Source organism: Panthera tigris, chromosome F2, assembly GCF_018350195.1.
Source record: "Panthera tigris isolate Pti1 chromosome F2, P.tigris_Pti1_mat1.1, whole genome shotgun sequence".
Lineage (NCBI taxonomy): Eukaryota > Metazoa > Chordata > Mammalia > Carnivora > Felidae > Panthera > Panthera tigris.
Window position 1 is genome coordinate 72095619 of NC_056676.1, and position 15586 is coordinate 72111204.

Consider the following 15586-nt stretch of genomic DNA (forward strand, 5'->3'; position numbering starts at 1 on the left):
GCTCATGAGGCCGGAGGCCTCACAAATGGGACCAGTGCCCTCATAAAAGAGGCCCCCCGAGAGCTCCCCGGCCCCCTCCTCCACGTGAGGACACACGTACAAACCAGGAGGAAGGCTCTCGCCGGACACTGAGTTGGCCAGTGCCTCGATCTTGGACTTCCAGGCTCCACGACTGAGAAATAAAGTTCTGTTATTCATAAGCCCGCAGTCTGGAGTCCGTTGCTACAGGAGCCCGAACAAGCCAAAGCAGGAGGGACAAGGCAGGCGTGTGGGTTAGTGAGCGGCAAGAGGGAACAAAATCTTGTGTGTTTGAACCGATGGCTCCAAAGCCTAACCAGGGACACAGCCTCGGGCAAGGTAACTAACTCTTCTGTGCATCCCTGTGAATCTGCAAAACCAGAATTGTTAAGCGCGCCTCTTAAAGGCGGCTCTGAGGTTAAAAGTCATAAAGCAGTATGCTTCGCACGTAATACGAACTCAGAGAAACATTAGTTCTCTATTCACAGTGAAATCCAGAAGACCGAAGGCGTTTTAAGGATCTACGGGAAGAGTATTAATTACAAGATGCAGGGCGCTGGCGCTGCGTATAAAATTCCTCTAAGAATCCCTGCAGCCGCTCTCCGGGGTTCATTTCTTTTCTGCGCACACAAACATCAGAACAACGATTTGTAGTTTTCAAATCTAATTACAGAGCTACTCGGGCATCCAGGGTTTCTGAATTCGCTTTGCATTGTTGCTGGACGTAAGAGGCAAGGAAACCTTTCATTTCTGAAATCGAGTCTGAAAAAAATGACAAAGGATCTGCAAACAGCTCTATCCAAATCATTTGTGGATATGAAGTTCTAACTGTTCTCAGCAGTCTGTCTTTAAAGCAGAGTCTGGGCTGGTAGCATGACCGGATGTTTGCTGGGGGGGGGGGGGGGGGGCGGGGCAAGGATCAATGCGGATGGGTGAATAGCCTTAGCAGCTTGTGGTACAGTAGGAACAGGAAAGTGGATCATACCCCAAAATGACATTTGAATCACCCTTCAAAATCTGCAAAGAGCCTATGAGTCCAATAGTACATTTGAGCCTCATAGCAACCCTGAGAGGTAGGTATTCTTAGCCACTTCGACAGATGAAAATGTTACGGCTCAGGAAAGGGAAGGAAACCAGAATTTAGCAAAATGGATACAGTTCTTTTAATTCTCGTGGCAACCTTGAGAAGTTGGCATTGTTATTCCCATTTTACAGATGAGAAAACCGAGGCTCCAGAGAGATCAAGTACATACACAGAGCTAGTAAGATGCACAGAAAATAAGATCCAGTGCCTTTCTTTCTTTCTTTCTTTCTTTCTTTCTTTCTTTCTTTCTTTCTTTCCCTTTCTTCCTTTTCTTTTTCTTTCTTTCTTTCTTTCTTTCTTTCTTTCTTTCTTTCTTTCTTTTTCTTTCTTTCTCTTTCTTTCTTCCTTCCTTCCTTTTTCCTTCTTTCCTCCTCCCTCCCTCCCTTCCTTCTTTCCTTCCCTCCCTCCCTTTCCTTCCTTCCTCCCTCCCTTCCCTCCCTCCCTTTCCTTCCTTCCCTTCCTTCCTTCCTTCCTTCCTTCCCTTCCTTCTTTCCTTCCTCCCTTCCTTTCCTTCCCTCCCTCCCTCCCTCCCTTCCTTCCTTTTTCTTTTCTAACCTTCCTCTCTTGCTTGCATATTTTCTCTTTCTCCTTCCTTCCTTCCCTCTTCCCCCCACCTCGCCCGCTTCCTGTCTGTCCTCCACCTCCTCATCACCATGCATGTAGACTGAGATACACTGTTCTATAATCACAAAAGATATTTTCTGTTCTTTCCTCAGTTTTCCCACTGGGAGAGGAACATCTGCGTGCATGTGGAAATTACAGCAAAGTGCCGAGCAAGCACTGTCTTTGCCAGGGTCCGTGCAATTTTGCTTTGGGGGCTGGGAATTAGCTTCGGTCACATGAGCAAGGATGGTCTCCTCTGCTAAAAAGTCCATAATGGAAGAAATGCAAAGTGAAAGGCACCTACCATCTGTTGAGTCGTGAAGAATCAAGCAGAAACAAAATGAGTTGGAGAGGAAACGAGCACATTAATGAAAGCTTGTGCCCTGCCTGGGGCAAACGGACCCCTCAATCCCCACAACACGTGGACCGTCTGGTCAGAACTCAACTTGGAATTTTTCTTCACTGTCAAGTTTTTTTCTCTTCGCTGTGCAAGTGGGCTTGGGGCGCTGGCTGGTGTTTCAGTTGGCAACGCAGAGTCAGGGACTCCCGCCGGCCAGCAGGTGCACCCGGATCCAGGTCTCTTCCCGTCAAGCCAGGAGCCAGGCATCGGGGCTGGCTCACCTTCCTTGGTAGAGGCGCTTGGGAAGGGAGCCTGCCCAGGCCACGGGAAGTGCCACACCAGTTCCCTTTTGGCACGACCCTTTCTGCCCTGGTGCCAGCCCAGATGCTCAGCCCCATCCTGGGCTCCTCTCCGTCTCCCACCACCCCCGGCCCCCACCAGCCCATCTCTGCACTGTCTAGCAAGTTCTTCCTCTCTACTCCACTGCCATTTCTCACCCAGAGTTTTGTAGCCACCTCCTACTGGTCTTCCCGACGACAGACCATTCCTCCTATTCATTTTCCGTGTTAGCGTGATCCTTCTAAACGCAAAGCCGACCATAGCGCTTCTTTGATTAAAACGCTTCGATAACGTCTTCTCTGCCAACCAGTTACAATTCCTCAGCAAGGCTTGCAAACCCTTCACCTCCTTCTCAGTCCTCTCCCGGGACCCAGCCAGCTCCATCAGGAGGCAGCTGAGATGACAGTCACCTCCTCTGGAAAGCCTGCCTTGATCTGTTTGCTTTACCTCACCCCTACACATCCTCTTCCACCTTACCCTTGCCCTACCATAAGAGTCTTTGCACCATATTCTAGCTTTTCAGCTAATTGCCTCCCTCCGCCCCCCTCCCCACCCCCCCCACCCCCGCCTTCATGATGACAGGGAGCAGGACTGTGTACCTCCCGGGTCTGGCACAAATGGACACATAAAAGATGTCTGTTGGGAATGTCAACACCCAGTGTTCCAGGAGTCAGGAGGGAGCATGAACCAGATATGGTCCTTCTTGGCTCCCACACCTCCCCTGACTGCAGTGAAGAGGACAGTCCGGGAAGTTTGGGTGAATCTGGCAAGACCCTGCCATCACTCACAGCTCACCACCCTGAGACCATCCCTGAGACCCTGGGCCCTACATGGTTCTTGGGGAGTCAGGAAACCCACCTCCTTATGGCATTCCCTGGTACCTTGCCTGATTCATTCGTTGATGTAGAATTGATACGAATGTACATTCATATATGTAGAAAATACATGTACACGGTCTGTACATCATCTATATGCATAGCATAGACATAGACATATCTACATATGGATCTATCTATATATAGCATATAAGTAGCTATATATATGGCATATACATCTAGACATATGCATATATTTTCATTATTTATCTCCTACCGCTAGACTATAAGATCCAGGAGAGCATATTTTTTGGGTCTTTTGGTCTTTTTTTGTTCACTGATCTATTCCCAGCATCTAACACAGGTCTGGCTCATAATAGGCATTCAATTTAGCAGAGGTACATCGTCTTTCCTTCTCTCTCTCTCAAAGCTTTTTTTTTTTAAATTGTAAAATGAAGCATACAGAAACCACACTGAAGTGTAGCTTCATTAGTTATTAGAACATGTCTGCCTTTGTAATGACCACTGAGTCCATGAAACAGAACTCTGCAGGGCAGTCTGAAAGCCCATCCCTAGGCCCAGTTATCACCCTCTCCTTCAACACCAATCACTTTTCCTTTTCTTTACAGTTTTATCATCTACCATTAGACATTATAGTTTAATCCTGGCCACTTTTAAATTAAATTTGCTTTATCTTTTAAGTCTTGAAAAAAACTCTACAGATTCTCTCTTTATCCCTTTATTTTCCTTACAATTTATTTATTGAAGAATACATTACCTTTGGCCGACAGCATTTCCCACTGCCTGGATTTTTTGCATACTCATTCAGCAGCCTTCATCCTCCATGATTCTTGCAAATCGGAAGCGGGATTCAACGGCCCGATCACTTAGGCTCAATCCCTTCGGTAAGATTATAGATGTGTTGTGTTCTTCCATCAGGAGACATGGTTGTCTCTGCTTCTGTGCAGTTCCTAGATCCATTAAGTCATTGGGGTGTTGGAAAACGGTGATATTTTAATTCTATAATTTCTTTAAAAACTATTGGCCTGAACAATTTGATGATATTTCCATTCACCTACTGTTTGGTAATTTTGTGGTGCACTTCATGCAGGAAAGGCAAAAAAAATTTTTTTTCTTTTCTTTTCTTTTTTTTTCTAGTTTCCAAGATAAACAATCAGTTCTCTATCATTTACCAATGGTTAGCAACTTTTAAAAAATGTCATTATACACTTCTAAAGTTAAAAATAGTTGACCAGGTTTTCATTCAACATTTTAACAATTATCCGCCCCAAAGCTCCAATTATTCCCTTTTAGGACAGTGAAAGTTCTTCAATGTGGCTTCTGAGTCCTTTAGTATGGCTCATAAACTTGATGGCTTCCTTACTTTCTAGTAGGACAAGATGTTCCAGTCTACCTTGTGTATTTCTGGCGCCAGCCTTGGAATCACAAATATTTCCAAAAATTTTTTTAAAAACAAAAACTGGAGTATTATTTCAAGAGCACAGTCTGGCCCCTCATGCTCATAAATACTGGGTTGGACATTCTTTCTAGGGCTTTCCATATTTGCGTCTCCAATCCAGGAAACCACCTTCATTAAGTTGTCATATCTCCGTAGGCTCTGCTCACAATTTCTTAGACTTCCTTTGCTTTAAATGACCTTGAGAGTTATGAGGAGTACTGGCCAGGCATATTGTAGAATGTTTTTCAGTTGGAAGTCATCTGATTTTCTTCATGATTAGGTTATGGGTTTTTGAAAGGAAGACCACAAAGGTTATGTGCCAGTCTCATCACATCCTACCAATGTGATTTATCCCTATTGATTTGATGTTACGCTTCATCAGCTGAGACAGTATGTGTCCTGTTTTTTCATGCTTTCCCTCCATTCATACCGTACTCTTTGGAAGGAAGATACTTTTAGGATAGCCACACTCCCCCACAGGAGTAAGGAGTTAAACTCCACCTCCTTGAGGACAGAGTAGCTACATAGAATATTTGGAATTTTTCTGAATGGGAGATTGTTCAATTCTTAATTTATTCACTCAATCACTTATTTCTATCAGTATCAATCCATTGATATTTATTTTGTATTTTGGGTTATAACCCAATTCTATTTTATTTATTTTCTTACTCAGGTTGTCTCAGCTTTGGCTCTGGGGAGTTTTTCCAATTGTCCCCCATGCCCCTTTGGCATTCTCCCATCATTGTGTGTGTGTGTGTGTGTGTGTGTGTGTGTGTGTGTTAATACTTCCTTATTTTCTGGCCCTTGTCATCGTAATAGATATGTGTTGGTATAGCATTGTTGTTTTAATTTGCATTTCCCTAATGGAAAATTATATTGAGCATCTTTTCATATGCTTTTTTGACATCTGTTAATCTTCTTTGGTGAGGTGTCTGTTCAGATCTTTTGCCTATTTTAAAAACTGGGTTATTTGTTTTCTTATTGTTGAGTTTTAAGAGTTCTTTGTATATCTTGAATACAAGTCCTTTATCAGGTATGCGAGTTAATACACTTTCTTCTAGTCTGTGGCTTGTGTTTTCACTCTCTGAACAGTGCTTTTCACCCAGCAGGATTTTAATTTCAATAAAACCCAACTTGTTAGTTTTCTCTTTCATGGACCATGATTCTGGTGTTATATCTAAAAACTCCCAACCAATCCCAAGATCACCAATTTCTCCTAAGTTTTCTTCTGGTAGTTTTATACTTTGCATTTAGGTCTGTGAACCATTTGGAATCATTTTTTGTGAAGGATGTAAGGTTTGTGGTTCTTTTTTTTTTTTCATATGGGTGTCCAATTTTTCCAGTGCCATTTCTTGAAAAAATACTCTTCCTCCATTGAATTGACTTTGCACCTTGTCACAAACCAGTTAATTATATATATTAGTGTGAATCTATTTCTGGGCTCACTCTTCTGTTGAACTATGTGTCTATTCTTTCTTCAATGTCACACTTTCTTGATTACTGTAGCTTTATATTGTCTTAAAATTAGGTAGTGTGACTAATCTAGTTTTGTTGTTGTTGGATTTTTTTTTGTATTTTATTGATTATGCTACATCCTTTGCCTTCTCATATAAACTTCAGCATCAGTTTGTTGATATCTATAAAACAGCTTGCTAGGATTTTGAGTGATACCGTATTAAATCTATAGATCAACTTGGGAAGAACTGACATCTTAATAATATCAAGTCTTTCAACCCATGAGCATAGAATTTATTTAAATCTTTTTTGATTTATTTCATTGGTGTTTTTTTAGTTTCATGCATACAGATACTGTACATAGGTTGTTAGATCCATACCCAGGGATGACTTTTTGGTGCTTTAAAAAATATTGTTTAACTTTGAATGCCAATTTTGAATTGCTTATATATGGCACAGCAATTGACTTTTGTGTATTGATCTCCTATGCTGTGACCTTGCTATAGTTGGTCATTACTTTTAGGAGGGTTTTTTTTTTTTTGATGGATTTTTTGGGATTTTCTACATAGAAAGTCACATCACTTGCAGATACACATAGTTTTATTTCTTCTTTTCTCATATGTATACGTTTTATTCCTTTTCATTGTCTTATTTTACTAGCAAGAATGTGTAACAGGATGTTAAATAGTTGTAGTGAGACAGCACATTCTTATTAGTGATATTAGGGGGTAAGCCTCCAGTCTTTCACCACTTAGGATTCTTTATAGACTGTATTTATTAAGGAAGTTCCCTTCTATTTCTGTTTTTTTCTGAGAGTTTTTACTTTAAATGGGCATTGGATTTTGTCGAATGCTTTTTCTGTGTCAAATGAGGGATGACGTGATTTTTTTCTTCTTTAGCTTGTTGATACAGTAGATTGCATCATTTGATTTGCAAATGTTGAACACACCTTGCCTATCTGGAATAAATTCTACTTAGTCATGGTGTGTAATTTTTTTTATACATTGTTGGATTTGATCTGCTAATATTTCATTGAGAATTTTTATGTCCACGTTGATGAAAGATCCTCATCTTTAGTTTTCCTTTATTTCAATGTCTTTACTAGATTTTGATATTAGGATAATGCTGGCCTCGTAAAATGAGTCAGGGACTGTTCCTTCCACTTCTAACTTATGGAAGAGGTTGTGTAGAATTGGTATTATTTTTTTCTTTAAATCTTTGGTAGAATTCACCAGTGAAACCATCTAGGTCTGGTGTTGTACTTTTTACTAAGTTTTAACATTATTGACTCCGTTTCTTTAATAGATATAGTGCTATTCAAGTTCACTTTTTCTTCTTGTGTGGATTTGGGTAGTTTGTGTCTCATTCCACAAGTTGGTATATTTCATCTCAGTTATCAAATTTGTGGGCACAGAGTTATATGTAGTATTCTTTTATTATCACTTTAATGTCCATGGGATCTGTAGTGAAAACCTTTCTTTCTCTTATGATATTGGTAACGTGTGTGTGTGTGTGTGTGTGTGTGTGTGTGTGTGTCTACTTCTCTCTTCTGTTAACTTGGCCAGGGGTCTATCGATTTTGTTGATATTTTCAGAAAACCAGATTTCTGTTTTGTTTTTTCTGTTGTTTTCCTGTTTTCGATTTCATTGATTTCTGCCCTAATTCATACGATTTCTTGTCTTCTACTTTAGGTTTGAATTCTTCTTTCTCTGGTTTCCCAAGGGAGAACTTAGACGATTGATTTTAGATCTTTCTTTTGTGATACATGCATTTATTACTATAAATTTCTAAGAACTACTTTGGCTGCATCTTACCAATTTTGCTAAATTATATTTTCATTTTTATTGAGTTGAAAATATTTTAAAATCTCTCTTGAGATTTCTTTTTTGGCCCATGCTCTATTTACAAGTGTGTTATTTAACCTTCAACTATTGGGCGGTTTTCCAGCTATCTTTCTGTTATTGATTTCTAGTTTAAGTCCACTGTGGTCTGAGATCATACTTTGTATAATTTCTACTCTTTTAAATTTGGTGAAGTGTGGCCTATGGCCCAGAATGTACTCTAGGACATGTCCCATGTGAGCTTGGAAGACTGTATATTCCTTTGTTGGATGGACTAGTCTATCAAAGTTGATTAGCTAACACCGGCTAACTGTTCAGGCTCTCTATGTCCTTAACACCGTCCCACCTGCTTCATCCAATTGTCCCTGATGCAGTGCTGAAGTCACCAACTGTAATAGATTTGTCTCTCCTTTCGTTTCTATCAGGTTTTGCTTCACGTACTTTGACACTCGCTTCATAAACAGATACAAGACAGGACATCCATATGGTTATGTCTTCTTCGAGAACTGATCTATCATTATGTAATGTCCTCCTTCACCTCTGGTAATTCTCCTTGTTCTGAGTCTACTTTGACTGAACTTAATATAGTTACTACAGCTTTCTTCTGATAAGTGTTAGCATGGTATATCTTTCTCCATCCATTTACTTGTAACTGATTTGAGTTTTTATATTTAAAGCGAGTTCTTAAATGCTTTGGTCTTTTTTTTCCCCCACTTATTTTTCTCTCTGTATTTCAACTTGGGAGTTTCTATTGACCTATATACAGTCAAGCTCTCTGATTCTTTCCATGGCTTTGTCGAGTCTACTGACGAACCCATTCATTATTTCTGTTGTAGTGTTTTCATTCCTAGTATTTCTTTTGATTCTTTCTTAGAGCTTCTATCTACCTATACTGCCCATCTCTTCTTGCGCGGTGTCTAATTTTTCCGCCGGAACACCGAATATACTGTGCTCGCTTCGGCAGCACATTGCCTAAAACTGGAATGAAACACAGAAAACTGGCACGGCCCCGTACGAGGATGAGACACAGATTTGTGAAGAACCCTTGATATATTAAAAATAGTTATGTTAGGTTCTCTGATAATTTCAGCATCTTTGTCATGCCTGAGTCTGATTCTAATGATTGCTTTGTCTCCTCTTGCCTTTTGGAATGTCCTGTAATTTTCTGTGGAACACTGGTCATATTGTGTCAGGTAAGAGAAATGGAGGTGAATGATCTTTACTTTGAGGATTTAGGTAACTGTCTCTCAGAGGTGGGCTATGTTTAGTGTCTACGGTATGTTTATGTGTATGTATATGTATATGTATATGTATATGTATATGTATATGTATACGTGTATGTATATGTATGGCCCGCTTCAAATTCCTCTTGTGTCCTTGTTTTTTGTCTCCCCTCTCAAACTGGGCTCCCCCAAGTACACCTCCTCAGAAAGAGTCTGTGTCTTGCAGCCCTTTCAGCCATAATCCACCATTAATGCTCTGGATTCTTGTCCATGTGGCATGAAGGCGTGGGGGAGGGGCCCTGAGAACCCTTTTACTCTTCTTTCTGATGAAAAAAATCCTTCCTTTGCACCTTCTGTTCCTCTTAAGGCATTCCTCGCCTTGTTTATGGGCTCTACGCTCTCTCTTGTTAAGTCTTTGTTTCCGAAATCTGTCTTGTCCTTTTTCTTCCTTTCCCGGGCGCTCTTGTCGAATGCCTAAGTTTTTCTAATTCTGGTTTAGGCTGTTATTTCATGTCTGGAACTGCATTAAGTGCTTCGATTCCTTTTGAAGGAGTAGGTTAAAGATTTGACATATGTTGCAGGCCTGTCTTTTTGGAGTGTTTTCATCAACTCTCAGGATATCGATCTACTTTTTTCCCTTTTTTCTTGTAACAGCAGGGTATGGAACGGCTACTAATATGTGTTGTTGCTCATTTTCGTGTCAAACTAACTTTGCTGAGCTTTTCGAAATAGGTGTGGTTTAGGAGAGATGATGATGATGATGATGATGATTATTTTAATTCTGGAGAGCTGTTTCTGTAGTTGATTTCCTGTGGCATTCAAAAAAGTGATGGCTACATTCTCTTTCCACTTTCACAAGGACCCTATCTTTCTTTTTTTCCCCTCTATAGTACGTATTGTGAGTAATCTTGATTCCCCTCACAGAGATCCTTCCAAGGCACTCTCCTGGGAGGGAGATGGGGTAGTCAGTTGGGGGGGGGGGTTCCTCGTGTGTAACAGTTCACGCTCTGCAGATTTGCTGTGGCCCTTTGCACTCCCTGGATGCCGGATTGGGCAAACCCTTCCTGCTTTCAGCTGCTCTCTCAATCTGGTCCATGACACTTCCCAGTAAATGGCCCCTCGTTGGTTCTACTGGGACTCCTTTCGTTCCCAGATGTGACAGGTGCCTACTTGCTTGTTTCTGATTCCTCACACACAGACGCTGACGTCGCACCAATCCTGGGGCTATTGGGAGATTGTTGCCCCCCACTTCCATTTGGGAACTTATGGGGCACCTGCCTCACCTGTTTTGGCTGTAGTACAGTCCATGAGGTTTTTGGTTCTGCTATCTAGCTGTTCAGACACGAGGGAATGTTGCCAGATTCAGAAATACACGCCCTCTGCCACCACCTTTCTCCTCCTCGTATCCCTGCCCATCCACAGCCATCAAGCATGGCCATTCTCTGAGTGTCATCGCGCCTGAACACCTTTTATCACTGAGGTCACAGCAACTGTGAGCTAGCTCATTCTTTTTTCAGCCATGGCACCCACAATACCTTTGCATAAACCTTTACTCTAGCCTCCCATGTGCCCACGACTCTACAAACACAAGGGTTTCCGCACCTCTGTGCCTTTGCCAATGCTCTTTTTTAAGACTGGGAATCTTCCCCCACTCTATCTCATTCTTCTCAGCCCAAAATATTACTTTTTCTGCCAACTTTTCCTTAAACCATCTGCTCACAATGAATCGCTGATTTGGGTACACAGTAGGTAAGCAGTTAAAAGCACAGACTCTGGGGCGCCTGGGTGGCTTGGTCGGTTAAGTGTCCGACTTCAGCTCAGGTCATGATCTCTCGGTCCGTGAGTTCAGGCCCTGCGTCGGGCTCTGTGTTGACAGCTCAGAGCCTGGAGCCTGTTTCAGATTCTGTGTCTCCCTCTCTCTGACCCTCCCCTGTTCATGCTCTGTCTCTCTCTGTCTCAAAAATAAATAAACGTTGAAAAAAAATTTTTTTTAATAAAAAATAAAAAAAAAAAAAGCACAGACTCTGTCTCTGGATTCAACTCCCAGTTCAGCCATTATATAGGTATGTGACCTTGGATATAGCCTCATCTACAAAATGGGAATCAGAGTGCGCCCTCACTTACCGGTTGTCTTTGAGGCTTTGTGGAGACAACCCATGCAAAGGATTGAACATTTTTCTGCCAGGTAATAAGTGCTCATTAACCGGACAGTCGTCATTAATGTGTCTTAGAGGATGCAGACCTCCTCCCACAAAATTGTACCATACTCGGGGTCTAGCGTATCGCTTGCCTGTATTAGACATTTAACAAGTATTTGTCGATCTCATCAAAGGGGAAAATTCATGGTAAGTTTTGGGAGAAGGGAATTTACCTAAGAAAGCAGGTAGGGGCTTCCTCAAAGTACAGGAAGGGCAAAAAGCATGGCCACGAGACTAATCCGGAACTAGGTTCCAATGCTGGCTGGGGCACCCAGGACCTGTGCGATACGAGTCTGTATCTGCATGGAGTGTCAAGGGCCCACACGCCGGAAGGAGACTTCCTGGGTTTGAATCGAGGCGGTCACAATTGCAACTGTGAGACCTTGTGCAAGTCATTCCATTACTCCGGGCCTCAGTTCTCTCCTCTTTAAAATGGGGACAGCAGTAGTACCTACCTCACAGGGTGGCCATGAGGATTTTATGGGCTACTGCATGTAAGGTATTTGCAACAGTGACTGGCCACATATAGGTGTCTGCAGTGTTATTAAAGTGCCAACTTCGCTGGCCCAGGAAGCTATGATGATGCTTTATCTATGAACAACAAAGAGGTCATTAACAAAGGGACGAGACCATGGGGAGGGAGGCTCTAATACTTACTTGCCGCATTCGTGGGTGCAATGTCAAATCAGAGCGGGGCCTATTTTGATTTTGGTTGTGGTTTTTATTGAGACTGGGGAAAGACTCTTGCCTTGGTAGAGCAGGGAGATGATGCAGAGTAAGACAACCCGGACAGACACTGATAACTGGCCAACGTTTCCGTGTGGATCCTGGATCCCGTTATTTTAAATTCTGAGCCTTTGAAAAGGTCAGCGGGCTGGCTCCAGGTGAGGGACCATCAACGCACAAAGACATTTCACCTGATAACTTAGTCCTTTCGTATTTACCTTGAAGAAGGAAGCAAACTTTGTATTGCCGTGATAAATAGGAGAACGATAAATGCACAGACCAAGTTTGACTTGAATACTTCATCCCTCATTTGAGAATACTGTAATTAAAAAAAAAAGGAGAATAAATTACTTTATAGCAAAGCTGGACTTCTGGAAGAGTTAAGTTTTACCAGTGTTTGGAGTGGCGGGAAAACAGCAAGAAGAAACAAGGCATTTAAACATTTTTTTTTTTTTAAAAAGAGGAGTCCATATCTTAATTAACCCTTCACAGAGTCTTACGTCCATCCCTCCCTCCAACCTCCCAGCGAGAGCCCAGAAGTGAATGCAATTCCCTTTGCAGCAAAAAGGAACGGGAAGGGACCCTGCGCATTTCTCCTGCTCTCCTTCCTCCGAACTAACATCCCTTTAACAAAACAGAAGCGCACACATCCATAAACGTCGCAAATCAAATTCACGTGGACTTGCTTCATGAGTAAACTTGAGTCATTGAAGGGTCTCGCTCTATTTCGTGTTAGGTTTGGAACACAGGGAACGGTTTTGCCTGAGTCTTCCTGCCTCCTTTTTCATGGAAACTATTAAAAACTAAGGTCACAGAATCTTAGAGGGGAGAGCAGCCTAAGAGAGTTCTAGCAAGGGCAAGCCCTCTCATTCCACACAGGGAAACCCAACGGATTGACCAGCATGCTCAATGCCCTTCTGTTGTCTGAGGGAGGAGGCCCCGGCGAATGGTGCCAACTTTATTTTGATGATCCGGAGTGCCCAGTAATTTCATTGTCCATCCTTAAAAGCTTCTGGAAGGTCAACACTGAATGTGAACTTGCCTTAGTCCTGCCTAGTTTCCGGAACTGTCTGGGAGTCACTAAATGAAGAAGCATCCAATTCCTTTAGGAGGAGGAAAGGATTTTCAAAACTGAAGACGACCTCAAAATTAGCCTCAAGCAAGCCCCTCATTTTCCCTAACAGCCAGAGAGGGCGCGAACAGACAGCTAAGCCTGGCTTTGGAACTTTGTCATCCTGGATTCGAATTTCACAGTGACTCCGTAGAGGAAGCAAATGAATAGAACCGTTGCAACACCTCAGGCTCCGCGTCCCCAGCACCAAGAGACGATCTGGGCCAGGTTGATGAAACAGTATCAGTCCAACTGGTCGGACTGCTGGTGACAATTGACAGTTACCTGAGTTTTATTCTTCGCCTACATCCTGGTGTGGCCCGGGGTTTAGGCTGACCTGAGTGCTCAGTGTTACGGCCAGGACGTGGGAAAGTCAGTGTCCCATAGCTGGAGCTCTCCAGGGGGGGAGCACAACATTGCTCAGAGACCGCACATTCTCTGCGGCTTCAGGACAATGCTTTTTCTGCTCCCTAGTCCTGAGGCCTCTGTCTGCATGCTGACAACCTGCTTGGTATCTGGACGGGAACCTGGAATATTCCCCCAAAGGATCACGACATGCCATCTTCACTCCCGATAAAACTACAGACAATCCGTATCACCAGGGGCTGCAAAGAGCGTTAGTTACCTAGGACCGGGGCACAGGCACAGAGAGAGGCATGCCCACACACACCAGCTGGGAAATCAGTAAGTTAGCCACAGAACAGTTAATTCAAGGACAGATAGGTGTCTGAATTTCTTCTAACAGCTAATTGCACAAGATCTGACTCTTCTTTGTCAGCTGACGGATGGATTTCACAACAGCTTGGTCATATAGATTTGATAATGAGATTTTGAAAGCAGCACGAGTAACGTTTAGCGTACTTAGTCCCTCTCCTCTCGTTTTGCCTCCCCATCATCACCGCCCTTAGCACAGCACCTTGGTGTTACCATGGATCGTCGCCTTCAGGAAGCCTTCCCGTGGCATCCCTGGTGTCTACTCCAATGCCTGCTGGTGACCATCAGATGATCTTCTCTGCTTTGTTGGAGCAAGTGGGTTTCTATCCTCTGAGCTGGGGCAGGCCACCCTAGGGCTCTAAACACCCTCCACTCGGACACTCCCAGTGCCTGAGGACTCACTCCTTTGCCAAGGGTTCCTTCCCACTTTGGGTCTATTTTTACTGTGAAAAGGTATTTCCTGTAGACCCCAAGCTTGAGTTCCTTTCGTCTCCTGAATGCTTCTTGCCGATGGCTTTAAAAATGCCCCACAGTCCTCATTTGTTCAGCCTAAAGTGCGCATGGCTTTAGGCTTTTCGTTTTCTTCAGATGGCAGGCTGGGAGACTCACTCTGCCTCCAGATCTTTCACTCAGTCAGTGCCCCCACCATGAGCGACGCCAGTTTCTCTGAATCTCACTTTTCTTATCTGTCCGATGGGGGATTAATACAATTCACAGGTTCTCAATGCTATTATCCTATTTGTGCTAGAATTTAATGATACATTCCCTTTTTTTCATGTTTGAACTCCAGTTCCAGCACCGTCACAAGAAAGAGCCTTACAATATTTGGGAAGCTGATGTCAATCGAATGTAAAATACTGGGTTTCAGAATGGAGTGCATTGTTACTTTGGAAACACAAAGGAGAACAGGACTATGGCAAGACAATTCCTAATTGGTTCAGGATGATAGGGTACTGACATTGGGGAGTGATTCATTTCACTTCCTCTTGACTCGTGAAGGTCTGAACACGCTGGCTATATTAAGTTACAAGTACCCTCTCTCCTGCCACAGTCAGAGACTGCTCACCTCATGTCTGTCCCATCCTCACTTGGTCTTACTTATCCTTTGAAGCCTCAGTCATGAGCAAAATGGTCAATCTAGAGCTAGACGACCTGTATTTGAACCCCAGCTCCAACACTTACTAGCTACGGGACCCCAGACAAGTTTACTAAGCTTTGTGTCACAGTTTGCTTATCAAGAAAAGTGCCTACGGCAGATGCTTAGGGCTCGCGATGGCCTCATACACATATTCCCTATACTTGATTTACTTATCTTGATAATACTTACTTGATTGATTATACTTATTGGATTGCTATGAATGTTACCTTTTTGAAGCCTGCTTTTCAACTGCATGGTTGCCTTCTAGAATGCTGTCTTCTATTGCTCTACAGACAACGGTATCTTGTATTCAGTAAGGTCCCCTGAAGCGTGGCTGATTGATTGGTCCATTATGTTAGAAAGGGAATAGTAATCTCATTTTTTTTGTCTTAGTTAAAAATCCTGCCCTTACTCCTTCCCCTTCCTCCCAAAAGATCTAAAAGTGTGCGGAATTCTCCACTTCCCCAGGGACCTTTAGGAAAGGAGTCCTTGGGAATGACCACTGGGCCTTTATAATTCACT

General features: G+C 42.8%; 1 protein-coding gene and 1 non-coding gene across 2 annotated transcripts in view; one reads left to right on the forward strand and one right to left on the reverse strand.

The window, feature by feature from the left end:
• The window catches only part of ADCY8 (adenylate cyclase 8), a 221129-nt gene that overhangs the window by 56661 nt on the left and 148882 nt on the right, over positions 1–15586 (reverse strand). Inside the window, exon 9 of the mRNA XM_042973080.1 lies at positions 12320–12420. Coding sequence (XP_042829014.1) covers positions 12320–12420 — 101 coding nt within the window. The remainder of the gene's footprint in view (positions 1–12319; positions 12421–15586) is intronic.
• On the forward strand, positions 8903–9008 carry LOC122235219. The gene has a single exon (XR_006213342.1). It is a non-coding gene; the product is annotated as a U6 spliceosomal RNA (small nuclear RNA).